Source organism: Ornithorhynchus anatinus, chromosome 4 (genome assembly GCF_004115215.2).
Source record: "Ornithorhynchus anatinus isolate Pmale09 chromosome 4, mOrnAna1.pri.v4, whole genome shotgun sequence".
NCBI lineage: Eukaryota > Metazoa > Chordata > Mammalia > Monotremata > Ornithorhynchidae > Ornithorhynchus > Ornithorhynchus anatinus.
In genome coordinates, this window is record NC_041731.1 from 2725958 (window position 1) to 2745792 (window position 19835).

At 57.7% G+C, this 19835-nt stretch overlaps 1 protein-coding gene across 6 annotated transcripts; it reads left to right on the forward strand.

Annotated features, from left to right (window-relative positions):
• Positions 1–3245: 3245 nt before the first annotated feature.
• NTAQ1 (N-terminal glutamine amidase 1) lies at positions 3246–13660 on the forward strand. 6 transcript variants are annotated; one of them, XM_029061924.2, is made up of 6 exons: positions 3246–3325; positions 5101–5200; positions 6161–6211; positions 9865–10013; positions 11036–11160; positions 13052–13660. In XM_029061924.2, the coding sequence occupies exons 1-6, from the start codon at positions 3267–3269 to the stop codon at positions 13156–13158; spliced, it is 591 nt and encodes a 196-aa protein (XP_028917757.1). In that variant the 5' UTR covers positions 3246–3266; the 3' UTR covers positions 13159–13660. The 6 variants fall into 6 exon arrangements, with proteins under 6 accessions (XP_028917757.1, XP_028917760.1, XP_028917759.1 ...); XM_029061927.2 differs by having other exon boundaries at positions 13056–13147; XM_029061926.2 differs by having other exon boundaries at positions 12977–13145.
• The last annotated feature ends 6175 nt before the right edge of the window (positions 13661–19835 follow it).

Sequence of the window (19835 nt, forward strand, 5' to 3'; positions counted from 1 at the left end):
CACCGTTCTAAGCGCCGGGGGTAGATCCAGGGTCATCAGGTCGTCCCGCGTGAGGCTCCCAGTTAATCCCCATTTGACAGATGAGGTCACTGAGGCCCCGAGAAGTGAAGCGACTCGCCCACGGCCACCCGGCGGACAAGTGGCAGAGCCGGGATTCGAACTCATGACCTCTGACTCCCAAGCCCGTGCTCTTACTATGTGCGGAGCCACTGTTCTAAGCGCCCGGGGGGAGATACCGGATCATCGGGTGGTCCCGCGGGAGGCTCCCGGTGAGTCCCCATTTGACAGATGAGGTCACTGAGGCCCAGAGAAGCGACGTGACCCGCCCACGGTCACACGGCTGTCAAGCGGCCGAGCCGGGATTCGAACTCATGACCTCGGACTCCCCAGCCCGGGCTCCTGCCACTGAACCACGCTGCTTAACAGATACCAACCTGCTCAGTATTTATTAAGCGCATCTACGGGGCAGAGCATTGTGTGAAGCGCTCCGGCTCTTCCTCTCGGGTCACAGATCAGATAACCCCGTATCTGAACTACGCGCCCAGTAAGCGCTTAACAAATAGAGTAGCAGCGTGGCTCAGTGGAAAAAGCACGGGCTTGGGAGTCAGAGGTCATGAGTTCGAATCCCAGCTCTGCCACTTGTCAGCTGTGTGACTGTGGGCGAGTCACTTCACTTCTCTGTGCCTCAGTGACCTCATCTGTAAAATGGGGATTAAGACTGTGAGCCCCACGTGGGACAACCCGATTCCCCTGGGTCTACCCCAGCGCTTAGAACAGTGCTCTGCACATAGTAAGCGCTTAACAAATACCAACGTTATTATTAAACACCAACGTTATTATTCCCTTCATCTCCTTTACAGGAACGTGGCCGTCTAGCCACCAGATGGGGAACGCAACCAAGCGGAGATCTTCGTTCCAGGCCCGATGGCCACAATCTGGCAGGGATTCCCACCATCGGGGCCTCCGGCTGCCTTCGTCTCACCCGTGAAACTTTCGTCCCTCGGAGCCGTGGAAACTAGGAAAATTTGGGAATATTTTCCCCACCCTACCGGCAAGTTAAACGAGTCACACGCCCACCCCCAGGGAGGCCTGTTTTGGGGACGGTTTCTTGGTGCCTCAAGCAGCGTGGGCTCAGTGGGAAGAGCCCGGGCTTTGGAGTCAGAGGTCCTGGGTTCGAATCCCGGCTCGGCCACTCGTCAGCTGTGGGACCGTGGGCCAGTCACTTCTCTGCGCCTCAGTGACCTCATCTGGAAAATGGGGATGAAGACCGGGAGCCCCACGTGGGACATCTTGATTTCCCCTGTGTCTACCCCAGCGCTTAGAACGGCGGTCTGCACGTAGTAAGCGCTTAATAAATACCAACAGTATTATTAATTATTATTATTTGCATTTCAAGAATCCCAACTGTTGCCTGTCCAGGCTGGTCTGTCGGGAGGCAAAAATTGCCCAGTAAGAGCCGCATCAATCACTACTGTCAGGCAAATGAGACAATTTGGGGGATGAGAGAGGGCCGACACATAACAGGGCACGGTGTTTAATAATGGAGGACAGGCCGGTTCCCAGAGGCGACCAAAAAATCCCCCCCAAAATGCGGGCAGGGCCAGGTGGGAGACGAAACCCAGCCGGGTCCGAGCCTGGTCGGAAGCAGCGACAGCCTAAGCGGAGCAAAATCCTAAGGCAAAACCCGAAAAAGAGCGACAACCGATATTTTCATCACCCTATTTATTTTGTTAATGAGATGTCCATCGCCTCGATTCTATTATTTTGTTAACGAGATGATGTCCATCACCCCGAGTCTATTCATTTGCTATGGTTTTAAGGAGATGTTCTTCCCCTCGACTCTATTTATCGCCATCGTTCTCGTCCGCCCGTCTCCCCCCGATCGGACCGGGCGCCCGTCCAAGGGCAGGGACCGTCTCTATCTGTTGCCGACTTGTCCATCCCAAGCGCTCGGTACAGTGCTCTGCCCATAGTAAGCGCTCAATAAATACTAATGAATGAATGAATGAGACTATAAGCCCGTCCAAGGGCAGGGACCGTCTCTATCTGTTACCGAATTGTCCATCCCAAGCGCTCGGTACAGTGCTCTGCCCATAGTAAGCGCTCAATAAATACTATTGAATGAATGAATGAATGAATGAATGAATGAATGAGACTATAAGCCCGTCCAAGGGCAGGGACCGTCTCTATCTGTTACCGAATTGTCCATCCCAAGCGCTCGGTACAGTGCTCTGCCCATAGTAAGCGCTCAATAAATACTATTGAATGAATGAATGAATGAATGAATGAATGAATGAATGAGACTATAAGCCCGTCCAAGGGCAGGGACCGTCTCTATCTGTTACCGAATTGTCCATCCCAAGCGCTCGGTACAGTGCTCTGCCCATAGTAAGCGCTCAATAAATACTATTGAATGAATGAATGAACAAATACCAACCTTATTATTATTAGTTTGATTGACAGGGCTCGGTGGGGTCCTTCGCCTCAGGGGGATCGGGCCCCGCCCCTCTTAGGCCCCGCCCACTCCTCGCCCCGTCCAATCGGGTCAGGCCCAGCCTGCTCGTACAGCGCTCGATCAGGTAAGGCCCCGCCCCCTCGGGCACCGCCCAATCGGGTCAGGCCGCTCCTGTGCCCCGCCCCTATCGGGCCCCGCCCCCTCGGACATCGACCAATCGGGTCAGGCCGCTCCTCGGCACCTCCCCTTTCCTCTCGGACACCGCCCAATCGGGTCAAGGCGCTCCTCGGCCCCGCCCCTCTCGGTCCCCGCCCCCTCGGACACCGACCAATCGGGTCAGGCCGCTCCTCGGCCCCGCCCCCTCGGACACCGACCAATCGGGTCAGGCCCCTTCCTGGGCCCCGCCCTTCCAGGCCCCGCCCCCTCGGACACCGACCAATCGGGTCAGGCCCCTTCCTGGGCCCCGCCCCTCCAGGGCCCCGCCTCCTCGGACACCGACCAATCGGGTCAGGCCCCTTCCTGGGCCCCGCCCTTCCAGGCCCCGCCCCCTCGGACACCGACCAATCGGGTCAGGCCCCTTCCTAGGCCCCGCCCCTCCCGGGCCCCGCCCTCTCGGACACCGCCCAATCGGATCAGGCCGCTCCTTTGCCCCGCCCCTCCCGGGCCCCGCCCCCTCGGACACCGACCAATCGGGTCAGGCGGCTCCTCGGCACCTCCCCTTTCGGGCCCCGCCCTCTCGGACACCGCCCAATCGGGTCAGGCCCCTTCCTGGGCCCCGCCCCCCGGCGCAGTCCCGGGTCGGGCAGGCGCCATGGAAGCGTCGGGCCCCGTCCCCTCCGCCGCCGCATGCGCATACAGCAGCTGCTACTGGTGAGACACCCCCTCCCCTCCCCCCACTCCCTCCCCCCCCCCCCCTCTCCCTCCCCCCCCCCCCCCGGCTGGGTGGGGCCCGGAGTTCGAATCCCGCCTCGGCCCCTTGGCAGCTGGGGGACCTCGGGCCGCTCACTTCGCTCCTCCGGGCCTCAGTTCCCTCCTCTCTAAAATGGGCATCAACCCGGCGTGGCTCGGTGGAAAGGGCACGGGCTTTGGAGTCGGAGGTCATGAGTTCAAATCCCAGCTCTGCCACTTAATGTTAACGTTGGTATTTGTGAAGCGCTTCCTCTGTGCCGAGCACCGTTCCGAGCGCTGGGGTAGACACCGGGGAATCGGGTCGTCCCACGTGGGGCTCCCGGTCTTCATCCCCATTTTCCAGAGGAGGGAACTGAGGCCCAGAGAAGTGAAGCGACTCGCCCACGGTCACCCAGCTGACAAGGGGCCGAGCCGGGATTCGAACTCATGGGCCCTGACTCCCAAGCCCGGGCTCTTTCCTCTGAGCCACGCCGCGTGACCGTGGGCGACTTCACTTCACTTCTCTGGGCCTCAGTTCCCTCATCTGGAAAATGGGGATGAAGACTGTGAGCCCCACGTGGGACGATCCGATTCCCCTGTGTCTACCCCAGCGCTCAGAACAGTGCTCTGCACATAGTAAGCGCTTAACAAATACCAACATTATTATTATTCCCTCATCTGGAAAATGGGGATGAAGCCTGGGAGCCCCAAGTGGGACGACCCGAATCCCCCTTATCTTCCCCCGGCGCTCAGAACGGTGCTCTGCACATAGTAAGCGCTTAACAGATACCAACATTATTATTATTGTTTATTAAGCGCGTCTGTGGTGCAGAGCTGCACAAACACCGATGTTATGATTATTATTTATTAGTAAGCGCTTACCCGATACCGACATGGTCAGTGTTTATTAAGCGCGTCTATGGTGCCGAGCTGAACGGGCACCAATATTATTATTATCGTTTGCTGATAAGCACTTAACAGATACCAACACGATTAGTATTTTTTAAGCACATCTGTGGTCCAGAGCTGAACAAACACCCACATTATTATTATTTACTAATAAGCGCTTAACAGATACCAACATGGTTATCATTTATTAAGCACGTATATGGGGCAGAGCTGAGCAAACACCAACATTGTTGTTATTATTCGTTAATAAGCGCTTAACAGACACCAACGTGATCAGTATTTATTCAGCACATCTGTGGTGCAGAGCTGAACACCGACATCGTCGTTATCATTAATAAGCGCTTAACAGATGCCAGCATGATTAGTATTTATTAAGCGCGTCTATGGCGCAGAGCACCGTGTGAAGCATTCCAGCTCTTTCTGTCGGGTCGCAGATCGGATAACCCCCTACCTGCGGCCTCTCTGTATAATAGCGTTGCTATCTGTTAAGCGCCTACTCTGTGCCGGGCGCTGGGGGGAGATGCGGGGGGAATCGGGTCGTCCCACTTGGGGCTCGCGGTCTTAATCCCCGTTTTCCAGATGAGGTGACCGAGGCACCGAGAAGCGGCCGAGCCGGGCTCCGAACCCATGACCTCCGACTCCAAAGCCCGGGCTCCTTCCCCTGAGCCACGCCGTCGGCGACCGGAGCGGCCACCCGGCAGCCCGGTTCCCTTCCTCGCGTTCGGATGCGCGCGTTATATATCGTCGTAGCTTTTGGTGGGGTTTGTTGAGCGCTGGGGGAGGCCCAAGAGAGTCAGGTTGCGTCCAGCCTATGTCGAAGTATTGAAAATGAAGGAATTGCCTTTCAGTGAGGAAAATATCTGGAAGCTGTGCGAATACATCCAAAACCGTAATCGGTATCCTCTGGAAGAATTTTATGCCGTCTTCATATCGAATGAGAGAAGGATGGTAAGTGGTTGATTTTTGGTGGAAAAAAGAAAAATACCCTCTCCGGGCTATACGGAAGTATATATGTTGGTGTACATACGCGTACGTGTGTGTTGGTATATAAGTGTGTCGGTATTCGTTAAGCGCTTCCTAGGTGCAGAGCGCTGTTCTGAGCGCTGGGGGAGATAAGGGTCATCGGGTTGTCCCGCGTGAGGCTCACGGTCTTAATCCCCGTTTCACAGATGAGGTCACCGAGGCGCAGAGAATAATAATAATAACGTTGGTATTCGTTAAGCGCTTCCTAGGTGCAGAGCGCTGTTCTGAGCGCTGGGGGAGATAAGGGTCATCGGGTTGTCCCGGGTGCGGCTCACGGTCTTAATCCCCATTTTCCAGATGAGGTCACTGAGGCGCAGAGAAATGAAATGACTCGCCCACCGTCACACAGCTGACAGGTGGCAGGGCCCGGGATTCGAACCCACGACCTCCGACTCCCAAGCCCGGCCTCTTTCCGCCGAGCCGCGCCGCTTGAGTGGTTCCGTTAAAGTAGATGCCGTGAGGTTTTTCCAGACGAGCGACTTTTGAAAACTCGCGTTAAATAGCTCTCTTTCTCTCATCCATCTTTTCGGTTTTTAAAGATGAAGTCTTAGAAATCTAACATGATACGTGGACATTCCCGCGCAAGTACTGGGGCCCTCTTCATGTCCAAGCTCTAATCTGTGGCGGGAAGAACCTACAGTGGAGATCTCTTCTGTCACTCATTTTTTAGTGATTGGCTTTTTAATTGTAGATGCTCTAGAGCTGCTAGAGGTCAAGGAAAACCTCCAGCCAATCTGTATCTCTTTAAAAACCGAAAATCAGTGCCAAAGAGGACGACGTGACGCTCTCTACCCTAGCGGACTAGTCTGTGTGCCTTCCGGGTTTATAGTCACTGAAGAGGTGTAAAAATTTTTAAACTGACGTTAATCCCCCTGCGTTTTGAAGGTTCCGATCTGGAAGCAACGAGCCGAGCCAGGAGACGGACCCGTAATCTGGGTGAGGCGATCCCCGTACGCACCGAAAATGCTCGTGAAATCGTGCTCTCGGGTGGTGACCTTTTTTTAACGGCATCTGTTGAGCGCTTAACTGTGCGCGATGCGCCGTCCTGAGCGACGGGGAAGGTACGGATGAATTAGATCGGACACGGGCCTGCCTGGGCTCAGAGGAGAGAGGACGGTGACAGGCACCGTCTGGTAAGATGAGAGCGATCGCGGCCTCCTGGCTAAGACCGAACGAAACTCACTGTGAAAACCTAAAAGAATTTAGGCGTAATGTTGGTATTGGTTGAGCGCTTACTATGTGCAGAGAACGGTTCTAAGCGCCGGGGTAGACACAGGGGAATCGGGTCGTCCCACGTGGGGCTCGCGGTCTCAATCCCCGAGGCCCAGAGAAGTTAAGTGACTCGCCCACGGTCACGCAGCCGACAAGCGGCAGAGCTGGCATTCGAACTCATGACCTCTGACTCCAAAGCCCGTGCTCTTTCCGCCGAGCCACGCTGCTCAGTCGTGGGCCGGAAGGAACGGTTTGAAGTCGCCGGCCTGACCGAGTTATTGAATAGCGGGCTTATCAGTGTCAAGACCAAAATCGTTTTCCCCGCCTGTGGTAGAATTCAAAGCTCGAGTCGTAATGAGAATCATTTCTTGGGGGGGGGGGGGGGTTTCGTTCCATTTGGAGAGTAAAGGCGCCAGAAGTCAAATGAAATTCCTGCCTCCCGCAGAGGTGGGGATGGGCAGATACCTTGGAGTGTTAGGGAAGAGTTATCCAGAAGCAGTGGGAAAACCTCGCTGCGATAGCTCCCTTCTTCCCTGCTCAGTTCCAGGAAATGATAATGTTAATGATGTTGGTATTCATTAAGCGCTTACTAGGTGCAGAGCACTGTTCTAAGCGCTGGGGTACATACGGGGTCATCGGGCTGTCCCACGGGAGGCTCACAGTCTTCATCCCCGGGCTCACGGATGGCGAGGAGCAGCGCGGCTCGGTGGAGAGGGCCCGGGCTTTGGAGTCGGAGATCATGGGTTCGAATCCCTGCTCTGCCGCTTGTCAGCCGTGTGCCTTCGGGCGAGTCACTTCACTTCTCTGGGCCTCGGTTCCCTCGTCTGTAAAATGGGGTTGAAGACTGTGAGCCCCACGGGGGACGACCTGATTCCCTTGTGTCTACCCCGGCGCTTAGAACAGTGCTCTGCACATAGTAAGTGCTTAAATACCAACATTATTATTATCATTATTATTATTATTATTATTATTAATAACTGGTGGCTGGGAAAGGCACGGCGCAAAGACGCTGCCAGAAATGAGAGTCCAACTTTGCTTCTTCTCACTCAGCGGTGGCTAAAGTGAGGACCCCCCCCCCCCCCAAACGCACACCTAGATTTAATATAATAGTTATGGTACTTGTTAAGCCCTTTCTAGGTGTCAAGCACTGTTTTAGGCCCCGCAGTAGAATGCAATAAGAATAATAATAATAATAACGTTGGTATCTGTTAAGCGCTTACTAGGCGCGGAGCACTGTTCTGAGCCCTGGGGGAGATACGGGGCCATCAGGTCGTCCCACGTGAGGCTCACGGTCTTCATCCCCATTTGACAGATGAGGCGACCGAGGCCCAGAGAAGTGAAGTGACCCGCCCACAGTCACCCGGCTGACAGGCGGCGGAGCGGGGATTCGAACCCGTGACCTCTGACCCCCCCCCAAGCCCTCTCCGCTGAGCCCCGCCGCTTCTCTGATTGCAAGATGATCCGTCGGTCGGTCGTACTGAACGCTTACCGCGTGCGGAGCGCCGTACTGAGCACTCCGGAGAGTCCAGCGTCAGAGAGTCGGTAGCCACGATCCCGGCCTCGGACGGAGGCCCCGCCCCACCTGAGGCTCCCAGTCTGAGTAGGAGGGAGATGGGACACCGAATCCCCGTCTTTACAGTGGAGGTAACGAGACGCAGAGGAGGTGAGCGACTTGCCCGTGGTTTCTTGGCAGGCCGGGGGTGGAGCGGGATTAGAACCCGGGTCCTCCGACTCCCAGGCCCGGGCTCTTTCCGCGAGACCGCACCGCCCCTCCGCGGTCCCACCCGGAGCCGACGGACGGGGTCGGATCGGGGTCGCCGGCCGATATCCGGAAGCGGCCTCCCTTCCTCTACGGGCTTATTCCTCTAGCCGACGGGGCGTCCTACCGTTCTGCCGAACGGCGCGGCTCCACGGAGGGAGCCCGGGCTGGGGAGCCAGAGGTCACGGGTTCGAACCCCGGCTCCGCCGCCCGTCAGCTGGGTGACTGTGGGCCAGTCACTTCACTAGCGTGGCTCGGTGGAAAGAGCCCGGGCTTTGGAGTCAGAGGTCATGGGTTCAGATCCCGGCCCCGCCGCTCGTCGGCTGGGTGACGGTGGGCGCGTCGCTTAACTGCTCTGTGCCTCGGTTCCCTCACCTGTAGAAAGGGGATTAAGACCGTGAGCCCCACGTGGGACGACCTGATTCCCCCGTGTCCGCCCCAGCGCTTAGGACGGTGGTCGGCACGTAGTGAGCGCTTAACGGATACCAGCGTTATTCTCTCTGCCTCAGTTCCCTCATCTGGAAAACGGGGATGAAGACTGTGAGCCTCACGTGGGACGACCCGATGACCCTGTATCTACTCCAGCGCCTAGAACGGTGCTCTGCACGTAGAAGGCGCTTCGATGCCGACGTTATTATTACCGTCATCCTCTCCGCCTCTCCCACTCTCCTCCCGACGGGCTGGAGGAGAAGAGCCCGGGTAGTAGCCCGTGCACCGGACCGGGGCCTTGGGATGTCGAGAATAATAAAGCTCTAGGAGCTCGTCTGGGGCGGGGAACGCGTCTACCGATGCCCTGCACGCGGTAGGCGCTCAGTAAATACGATCGAGTGATTGAGAATCTCGAGCGGGGAACCTCTTGGTCAGCCTGGGCGGGGCGAAGCAGGTGAGGATCACCACGGCTCGCCGAATACCGCGTTGCGGTACGGCGCTGCTCGGGTGGTCATTTACGGCCCCGCCGCTGATCGGAAAGTGCCGAAGGCGGGGAAACCTATGAGCCGATAGGTCTGTTAGGATAAACCGGCTGGGTGGAGGTGAGGTCTTGAACCAGGGTGACGATAGTCACGGGGCGTTAGAGGAAAGGAAGCATCCGTGACGATATTTAGGAACGATCAGGGTGGGAGTACGTGACTGACGGGAGTCAAAGATGGGCACCGTATGTCCGGAAAGGTGATCTCCCGGATGTGCTAATTATGCAGCGGATGAGTTAGTTTTTCGGCGCTCACTCCTCGGGGGTTAAACTCCGTCTGTCTCGACTGTCTACAGATAGGCATCGGAAAAGCCTCTGGCTGGCGAGGCGCTTTCCTCCAACTCCGGCCCTGTTAGCGGCAGTTATTGAAGAGAAAGAACCTTCAGCTAGTCCCTTCTTGCTCGGTTTTACCTTAAATAGATTTCCTGTCAGTTTACGATTGATTTTCTTGCATCTCGAAGAACAGATTAGTCGAGGAAAGCAGCTTTATGATAAGTCGATCTTCTCATGTGGGGCGAGTCTCAAATTAGTCCTCTTTGTAGTGGAGATGCTCTTCCGGAGCAAGTACGGGCCTCCACCCGTAGTGATTCACCGCTCGGTTTACCTATAATTTGAGTTTTCCTCATTAACTGAAGGACCCTTCGCTCCTAGGATTACCACGTAGTTCTGCTTCACCTTTCCAGTGGAGGACAGAGCTTCGTCTATGACCTCGACACCGTGTTGCCGTTTCCGTGCGCCTTCGACGCGTACGTAGAGGACAGCTTTAAATCCGACGACGACATTCTGCCTCGGTTTAGAAGGTGAGCCGAGCGGCCTCGGTTCTTCTTCCGAATAGCCAGCCGTTCTCCGGCATTCGGTCCCGGCGTCACCCTCGAAGGACCCCGCCGGGGCGAGGGACGGACGAGCCGCGGTCCGATCCCGGGGACTTTGGGGGGGGAGGACGTGTGTGAGGAGATGGACGTGAGGGATCCGCACGGCGGCATTCCTGCTCTGTCCCTCCCCTGCCTCTCGTCTTGCCGCTGCTGCACGCGGTGGAGTCCGTCCGGTTGTCATCGTGTACGGTCCGGTACTAGAAATAATGACAGCGGTGTTGGTTAAGCGCTTACTGTCTGCCGAGGACCGCGCCAAGGGCCGGGGTGGATGCGAGATAATCAGGTCGGACACGGTCCCTGTCCCAGATGGGACTCGCAGCCAAAGTAGGAGGGAGTTCGGGTATCGAATCCCCATTCTGTGATGAGGAAACCGGGGCATCCGAGGAGTGACCCGGCCAAGGTCACACAGCAGACGAGTGGCGGAGCCGGGATTAGAACCCGGGCCGCGCTGCTTCTCATATAGTGCTGTATTCCACTCTGGCCGTACACTGCCGTCCCTGGGTTCTGTCCTTCCTTCGATCTGTTTTCTCCTCTTGGTTATGCGCGTATCTTTCTGTAATTTATTTTATTGCCCGGCTCCCTCTGTAGCCTGTAAGGTCCTTGCGGGAGAAGATCGTATTTATCTACTTTATTGTAGTGAGCTCTCCCAAGCGCTTAGCCCGGTGCTGTGCTCGCAGTGAGCACTCGATAAGTGCCTCTGACCGACTGTAAAGTCTGTCTCTGTTACTTGTAGCGATTCAGGTCCCTCAGCCTCCTCCCACAAGGCCCCCGCGCTCCGACAGAGGAGACGGACGCGCGTTGACGAATGGCGCGATCGAGACAAATAAGGGACCGCGCGGTCGAACGAGCGGACGCGCAGGTGCCGGGGATGGGAATAAACGAGGAGAGACGCGGTGGAGATGGCCGGCGAGGCGGTTGGCCTAGCTAAGACGCTTCCGGTTTGTCTCTAGGAAACTGAGAGTGATTCCGGCAGACTGTTATCTGAAGAACTTTGCCTCCGACCGATCTCACATGAAAGATTCCAGCGGAAACTGGCGGGCTCCCCCTCCCCTCTACCCCTGCATCGAAACGGCGGGTGAGTCCCGACGCTTGACGGTTCCGATCTCTCCGAGGCCGAGGAACGGGTGGTGAAAGATCTCGGAAAGATCATCCCCGATAACCGTAATAATCGTGGTGTTTAAATGCTCAGTAGGTACTAAGGACTGGGGTGGATGAAACGTAATCGGATGGGATACGTTCCCTATCCCACGTAATAATGTCGGTATTCGTGAAGCGCTTACTATGTGCAGAGCACCGTTCTGAGCGCTGGGGGAGATACGGGCTCCTCGGGTGGTCCCACGTGGGGCTCCCGGTCTTCATCCCCATTTGACAGATGAGGTCACCGAGGCACCGAAAAGTGAAGCGACTTGCCCACAGTCGCCCAGCTGCCGAGCGGCGGAGCCGGCATTCGAACCCGTGACCCCCGACTCCCAAGCCCTGGCTCTTTCCGCTGAGCCCCGCTGCTTCCCACATGAGGCTCACCGCCTAGGTAGGAGGGAGAACAGGCGTATCGTCCCTTTTCACAGCTACGGTATCTAAGTCACAGAGAGGTTGTGTGACTTGCCCGAGGTCGTGCATCAGGCAAGTGGCAGAGGCAAGATCGGAACCCAGGTCTTTCCCACTCTCTTCTCACTAGGCCGTTCTACCTCTCACTGTTCGCCTGGTGAAGGTACGGTTTTCCACAAGACCCAGTTACTCCTCGCCCGTCTTAAACCAATCAGTCAGTCAATGGTATCGATCGAGCAACCGATCTGTGCGGGGCGCCGGACTAAGTGCTCAGGCGAATGCAAAACGAGCTTAACTCGACCACTAACGCTGACGCCGTTGGGTTGAATTTACGTGGGGGAAACGTCGACGGCTGGAATTTATCAGCGTTCGGCGATAAACGTTCGGTTCTGGGCCGTCCGTTTACCCCCGAGGAACTCCAGATCACTTTCCCGACCGAGTCCGGCGCGCCTTGGGTGTCTTTAAGATGTTGAGAGGTGGCTACGAGCGTAATTATGAAAAACTGCCGGGGAAACTGAGGCCCAGAAAGGCGGAGTGACTTAGCGCTCCTACCCAGCTTACTGCCTTATCACCTCTTCGGATGGGTTGGCCTCATTCCACAGCTCAGTCAACCCATGGCATCCACTGAGTGCTCTGTGGGTGTGGGGCACGGTGCTAAGCACTCTGCGAAGTATAATACGCAGAGTCGGCGGCCCCGTTCCCCGCCCAGAAAGGGTCCCCGACTTCTAAGCCCCGGCGGCGGGCCGTTCTAGACCTCGTAGCCCTGCGTGAGGTCCACCTCTCTTGTCCCCCCGAAGAGTATTTCCCTCTAGAAGGGAAAAGGCTCTGCCGCTTGTCAGCTGTGGGACTGTCACTTCACTTCTCTGGGCCTCAGTTCCCTCATCTGTAAAATGGGGATGAAGACCGCGAGCCCCACGTGGGACAACCCGATGACCCTGGATCTCCCCCCGCGCTTCGCACAGTGCCCCGCACGTAGAGCGCTTAACAAATACCGACACTGTTAAAAAGGGAAAAAGCTGTCCCGGAGCCAAACCGCGTGAGACCCAGATTCCAGTCGTGGGAGGAACAGGTATTGAGCGGAGAGGCTGGGCCACGTTTATAAGCCCTTCCTACGCTTTTTCATACTTGAGAAAAACACTGGCCAGAGTCCTGTAGATTTTTCTCATCCTGTAAAAAATGGAAAATACGCCGAGCGGCTGAGCCGCTCCCTCAGTGGCGTCAGTTTGACGGGGCAAGAACGTTTATGATAGTCTTCCTCCTCATCGTCGGCGATCAGTCATTCCAGTCCTGGACCTGAGGAATCCCGTATCGACGCGCGTCCGTTTACTGTGATTCCGTTCGAACAGACTCACGCCGTCCGTCTTATTGAAAGAGTAGACGACGTGAGGTGACGTCCTCCCCTTCTGTGGTATTTTCCGTAGACAGCAAGATGAACCTGGACAGTTTTATCAGTATGAATCCTGAGACGGGGTGGGGGGCTGTGTACCCCCTCCCCGACTTCGTGCGGCGATTCAGCTGCAAGCGCTGAGCTCGGCCGTCGGACGTGGAAGCGTGGAGCGATGCGGGGACTGGCGCCTGCCTTCTCTCCGCGACGACTTCAGATCCGGTGCCGCGGAGCCTTTGTAGCCTTTGGAGGAGGTGGCCCGACGTTCGGCGCCATCCCCCTTTTAACCCCTCCTGGTTAACGGGGAGTCCGGCGGAGATCATAAACTGGACGGGGGAGACATCGAGGGGACCGGACCCAAAGGGTGTCCGAGAAAGTTGTTCTTTATTTCCGTCGTTTCGATTTCCCCCTTCGGCGAATGACGGTCCGTCCGGGGAGCGGTACGGTCCTCTCGATGGACGAGACGAAGGTGTCCGTCCGCTGTAATCTGTTTGCCTGGTTTCTGTCTTCTGGAACTGTACCGAAAAGGAGGGATCGGAATACGGGATCGTTGATAATGATGATGATCGCAATAATAATAAGAGTCGTGGTAATCAGTAAGTGCTTACCGTGCACCGGGTGGTAAGTACAAAACAATCACATCAGACGTAGTCGCTCTCATTCATTCATTCAGTCAATCAGTCGCATCCGTCGAGCGCTCACTGTGCGCGGGGCGTATCGCGTGCGGGGCTCGTGATCTCGGCGGGGAGAAAACAGGCATTTCATCTCCATTTTACAGCCGAGGAAACTCAGGTCAGAGAAACCCTGGGTGGGCCTCACCTCTTCGTCACCTTCCTCTTCTCCCCCCCCCCCCCCCCGCCTCGCTTTCCCCTTCTGCCCCTCCCCGCCTTCACCTTTTCACCCTCCCCGCAGAAAGCAAGTGGCAGGGGCAGGATTTGAACCCAGGTCCCCCGACTTCTACCAGGCCACCCCGCTTCTTAATGACTGACCCTCGAACCCAGCTGGCACCGGGGACCGTTGGGTTTTAATAAACCCAAAACGATCGGGGAAAAAAAAATAATACCCGGGAAAACGAGCCGTGCAAGCAAGAATGAAGAGAAAACCGTCTAAACCACTATCCCGCAAGAAACCTGTTTGAATCGTTCCACCCCATTTTGGTTAAAATTACAGGGTGCAAGTCGGTACCCTTGCGGCGTGATTTTTTTTTTTTTTTTCCTCAAAAAAAGGAAAAGATAAATGCTCCTTCCGTTCAGAAGAGGGAGCGTTAGCCTAAGAATGCCGGCTTCGAGGCCTACGAGCTGCGCGCGCTCGCGCCCGGATGCGCGACGCCGAGGACACGAGACCGTGGCCATCCGGCTCCGGACGGGGTTGAAGAGAAAACAACCGATGGATCCAGGCCACAGATAAACAGGGACTCACGGCTGCTGTCGCTCTGCCTCCCGGGAAACCCAGTCCCCACCGTCTTGACTCGATCGGCCGGTCGGATCTGTTGAGCGCTCGCCGTGTGCGGAGCACTGTTGTTAAGCGCCTGGGAGAGTACGGTACGACGGACACGTTCCCCGCCCACGGCGAGCTTACAGTGTAGACGGGGAGACGGGCAAGAATGTAAATAAATAAATTTCAGGGACGTACAACAGTCCATTTATTCGATAGTATTCATTGAGCGCTCACTATGTGCAGAGCACCGGACTAAGCGCTCGGAATGGACAGTTCGGCAACAGTTAGAGACCGTCCCTGCCCAGCCACGGGCTCACGGTCTAATCGGAGGAGTCGGACGGACGGAGACGAGACGGCATAATCGCCATAAGTAGAATCAAGGGGATGGACGCCTCATCAACGAAATAATAATCGTAATAATGTCGGTACTTGTTAAGCGCTTGCTATGTGCCGAGCGCCGTTCTAAGCGCTGGGGTGGACGCAGGGGAATCAGGTTGTCCCACGTGGGGCTCGCGGTCTTCATCCCCATTTTACAGATGAGGCGACCGAGGCGCCGAGAAGTGAGGCGACTCGCCCAAAGTCACACGGCTGACAAGTGGCCGGGCCGGGATTCGAACCCATGACCTCTGACTCCGAAGCCCGGGCTCTTTCCACTGAGCCACTGTACTCCCTAATAAAATAGATAGGGTGATAAAATATAGACGAATGAGCACAGTGCTGAGGGGAGGGGGAGGAGCAGAGGGAAAGGGGGGGACGTGAGGGCCGAGGGGCCGGGGGGGGGGGGGGGCGCGAGTGAAGGGAGCAGGTCGGGGCGATGCGCGAGGGAGTGGGAGAAGAGAAAAGGAGGGCCGATGGAAATGTGCCTTCAAAAAGGGTCCGAAAGCGGGGAGAGTCATCGTCCGTGGGATTGGAGGAGGGAGGGCGTTCCGGGCCGGAGGCGGGTCGAGGACGAGACGTCGGCGGCGAGACGGAGGAGGTGGAGGTACGGCGAGGGGGTCGGCGTTAGAGGTGGGAAGCGTGCGGGCCGGGTTGCGTTAGGCGGACGGCGACGCGCGGCAGAGGTGCACCCGCTCACCTCCTAGGCAGAGCGCTGCGGTTGTGAGATGTTGGGGTCGGTTCCCCTCCGTGGGGAGGCGGTCAGCGTTACTGCTCCCGTTTAACAGAGCGGGAAACCGAGGCCCAGGAAGTGACTTGTCCCCAGCCATCCCACGGGTCACACCAGGTCTCGAGTGTAAAGGACATCTCTCTAGGCGCGTGTCTTGCGTACGTGTCAGTGATGATCGATGATGATACTCGTTCATTCGTTCAGTAGCGTTCGTCGGGCGCTTACTGTGCGCGGAGCACTGCGCCAAGCGCTTGGAATATACAGTTCGGCCACAGAGACGATCCCTGCCCAACGACGGGCTTACAGTCTGATGGGGGGAGCCGGACGAAAACGACAGTGACGATGTCGGTATCTGTTAAGCGCTCGCTACGTGCGGAGCGCCGTTCTAAGCGCTGGGGTAGGCACGGGGTAATCGGGTGGTCCCATATGAGGCTCACGTAGTCTTTAATGCCCGTTTTACAGACGAGGTAACTGAGGCCCAGAGAAGTCAAATGGCTTGCCCACGGTCACACGGTTGACAGGTGGCGGAGCGGGGATGCGAACCCACGGCCTCCGACTCCCAAGCCCGGGCTCTTTCCACTGAGCATTCGTTGAGTGCTCGCTACGTGCGGAGCACCGTAGGCCGCGCTTGGGGGAGTACGGTTCAACAGAGTTGGCGGCCACAGCGGCGCGGCTCAGCGGAAGGAGCCCGGGCTTCGGAGTCAGAGGCCACGGGTTCGACTCCCGGCCCTGCCGCTTGTCAGCCGGGTGACCGTGGGCGAGTCGCTTCGCTTCTCCGGGCCTCGGTTCCCTCATCTGGAAAATGGGGATTAACCGGGAGCCTCACGCGGGACGACCCGATGACCCTGTAACTCCCCCGGCGCTCAGAACGGCGCTCGGCACATAGTGAGCGCTTAACAAATACCATTATTATTCGGTGCCCACCACCGACTCCGCTAACCCTTCGCAGAGAAGGACAAGTTTTAAAACCCGTCTTTGACTCGATCTCGCTAGAGACCCCCCGATTCTGGCAGAGGTATGACGGGGAAGCGGCACGGCCCAGTGGCCAGAGCGCGGGCCCGGGAATCAGAAGGACGCGGGTTCTAGTTCCGACTCCGCCGCTCGTCTGCCGTGCGAGCCCGGGCGCTCACTTTGCTTCTCTGTGCCTCGGTCACCTCATCTGTAACCCGGCGATTAAAACCGCCAGCCCCGGGTGGGACGGGGACCGAGTTCAGCCTGATCAGCCTGCGTCTACCCCGGCGCTTAGGACAGCGCTCGACACACAGTAACCACTTAATTGATTCAATATTCAGCGCGATCATGTGGAGAAGCAGCGCGGCTCGGTGGAGAGAGCCCCGGCTTGGGAGTCGGCGGCCGTGGGTTCGAATCCCGGCTCGGCCACTTGTCAGCCGTGCGACTCGGGGCGAGTCGCTTAACCTCTCGGTGCCCCAGTTACCTCATCCGTAAAAATGGAGACTGAGACCGTGAGCCCCACGTGGGACAACCCGATTCCCCCGTGTCTACCCCAGCGCTGAGAACGGCGCTCGGCACGTAGTGAGCGCTTAACAGATGCCAACGTCATCATTCCTATCCGTCGATCGGAGGAGGAAAGAGGAGGTTCGATCCTACGTACGCCGTAATCACAGTATCGATTGAGCGCTCATGTGCCACGTTCAGCGGGCGGTAAGCTCTGGCCTGTAAGCTCGTCGTGGGCCGGGAATGTGTCGGTGTTACCGTTGTGTCGTGCTCCCCTAAGCGCTCAGTACAGTGCTCTTCCGACGGTGAGCACTCGATGAATACCCCCGACTGGGGGGATCAACGCGAGACAGTCGGATGGGACGCGGTCCCCGTTCCCCTCAGGGCCCTCAGTCTAAAAGGCTCCCCGTTTGACAGCTGAGGAAATCGAAGCGCAGAGAGGCTGATGATAATGTCGGTATCTGTTAAGCGCTTACCAGGTGCCGAGCACCGTTCCAAGCGCTGGGGTAGATACGGGGGAATCGGCTCGTCCCACGTGAGGCTCCCGGTTAATCCCCATCTGCCAGATGAGGGAACTGAGGCCCAGAGAAGCGAAGCGACTCGCCCGCAGTCACCCGGCTGACAGGCGGCAGAGCCGGCATTCGGACCCGTGACCCCCGACTCCCAAGCCCGGGCTCTTTCCACCGAGCCACGCCGCTTCTCCAGCCGCGCTGCTTCTGTCCTCCCCAGGATGGCCCAGCTTTCACTGAGAGCGGAGCGCAGTCCCGGGCTCTTTCTAGTAGGTCGCGCTGCCTCCGAGATCCAGCGCGGAGTCGCGATGTGCCCGCCGACCGTCCTTGCCTGAGCCATTTCCCTTAAGTCCGGTGATGACACTTAGCACGTTCCCACGGCGGGCAGGGCCCTTCGCTCGGCGGGCCGCGGCGGAGAGAGCGGCGGGAGGGGAGGCGGGCTCGAGTTCTGATCGTCGGGTTGCGTCGGGCGGGCCGGGTTCGTGTCGCGGACGAGCGAGCCGTGAAGACCCCACACGGGGCCTCTCCGTCCCGGGCCACCCAAGAGGCCTCTCGCCGGCGAATTCCTCTCTCGAGGGTTTAGGATCAGCTGCTCCGTCCCCGCTCTCTGGGGTCTTAGATTCCGAAATTACCAGACCGAATGTCGGGGATTTACAGCGAGGGAAGCCCTCGTTTCCGGCACTTCCTTTTTCCCGAGTCGGAAGGGAAATCCTCGCGGGGTCGTTTTCAGAGGGGAAAGGGAAAGAGGAGACGCTGTCGCTCGCCGCCGGTCCCTATTTAACGTCGCTCTTGGATTCGGCGACCGCGACGGCAGTCGCGACCATAACCGTGCCGCCCGTTAAGCGCTAACTCCGTGCCAAGTGCCGGGGTCCACGCGAAATAATCAGGTCGGACGCGGGCCCCGACCCACGGGAAGCTCGGAGTCTAAGTTGGGGGGAGTGGTGTTGAATCCCCGTTTTACGGGCGAGGGAACTGAGGCACCGCGAAGTCAAGGGAATTGCCCACGGTCCCAGGGCGGACACGTGGCGGAGCCGGGATTAGAACCCGGGTCCGCGGACTCCCTCGTCTTTCCGCTGGGCCACATCGCTTCAGAAGCCTTCCGTCACCGGGCGCGCGGCTGAAAAAAGAAACAACGAACGGAAGAACGCAATTAAATATTTCTCTTCAAATCTGGCTACCTGCTCAGAGAAGCACCGGGGCTCAGTGGGGAGAGCCCGGGCTTGGGAGTCGGAGGTCGTGGGTTCGCATCCCGGCTCCGCCGCCCGTCGGCCGGGTGACCGTGGGCGGGTCACTTCGCTTCTCTGGGCCTCGGTGACCTCATCTGTAAAATGGGGATCGAGGCTGTGAGCCTCCCGTGGGGACGACCCGATCACCCCGTACCCACCCCGGTGCTTAGAACAGCGCTCTGCACAGAGTAGGCGCTTCACAGATACCAACGTTATCATCGTTATCACGTACATCCTCAACAAGCGGAGAGCCGTTCTCCGATTGTTGCCCCTCTCCCGCCGCTCCCCGGTGCGAAAACAGCGTAGCCGAGAATACCCATCGGGTAATCTGGGGTGGCCTGAGTTAGACTCGGGGGGGTAGGGGCGGGGGGCACCCGGCAGCCTTTCCTCCCTCCCCGCCCCTTCCCCTTCGACCCCGTACCTGCCCCCCAGTCGAAATATCCGACTCAACGGGGGGAGGGTCGCGGATCGGAGGAGTAGGGAGGCCGGCGTCGGGCATCTTACGACGTATAATAATAATAATGGTGGTATTTCTTAAGCTCTTACTGTGTGCAAAGCGCCGCCCTAAGCGCTGGGGGGGATACAAGGTGATCAGGTTGTCCCACGTGGGGCTCACAGTTTTTAGTGCCCATTTTACAGATGAGGTAACCGAGGCACAGAGAAGTTAAGCGCCTTGCCCACAGTATAGTCTGGAGGGACGTCAAATCCGGGAGTTTCGGCCCCACGCGCCCCCAGCTCCCTGGGGCCGTTCGCTCGAGATCGGCAGGGCACGGCTGGGACTATTACTATTCGAACGAAAATATGACTGTTTGAACCCCCAGGGAGCCGAACGCTCAGTACGGCGCCCTGCAGACAATCAGTACTGTGGATCGAAGCGCGGAACGAGTCACCGGCTTCCCGACTGACCCTTGCCAGGTATGCGGCCTTAACTGCTTACAGTCTAGCCTGTTTAACCTGACCGAGAGACTCTAACCTGAGCTATTCCCGGATAACTCTTCCTCGTACCGCCCGACCTCCTCCTATTGAAATAGTTCCTCTGCCGAGCTGCTCTCTTCCCAGGGAGATGGCTAGAACGCTCGAATCCCTAAA

Excerpts from the sequence above, each read along its gene's own strand:
- NTAQ1 (XM_029061924.2), top strand. The coding sequence starts at position 3,267 with ATGGAAGCGTCGGGCCCCGTCCCCTCCGCCGCCGCATGCGCATACAGC. Across the intron at positions 5,201-6,160 it reads TATCGAATGAGAGAAGGATG|GTTCCGATCTGGAAGCAACG; the intron begins GTAAGTGGTTGA and ends TGCGTTTTGAAG. Across the intron at positions 10,014-11,035 it reads ATTCTGCCTCGGTTTAGAAG|GAAACTGAGAGTGATTCCGG; the intron begins GTGAGCCGAGCG and ends GTTTGTCTCTAG.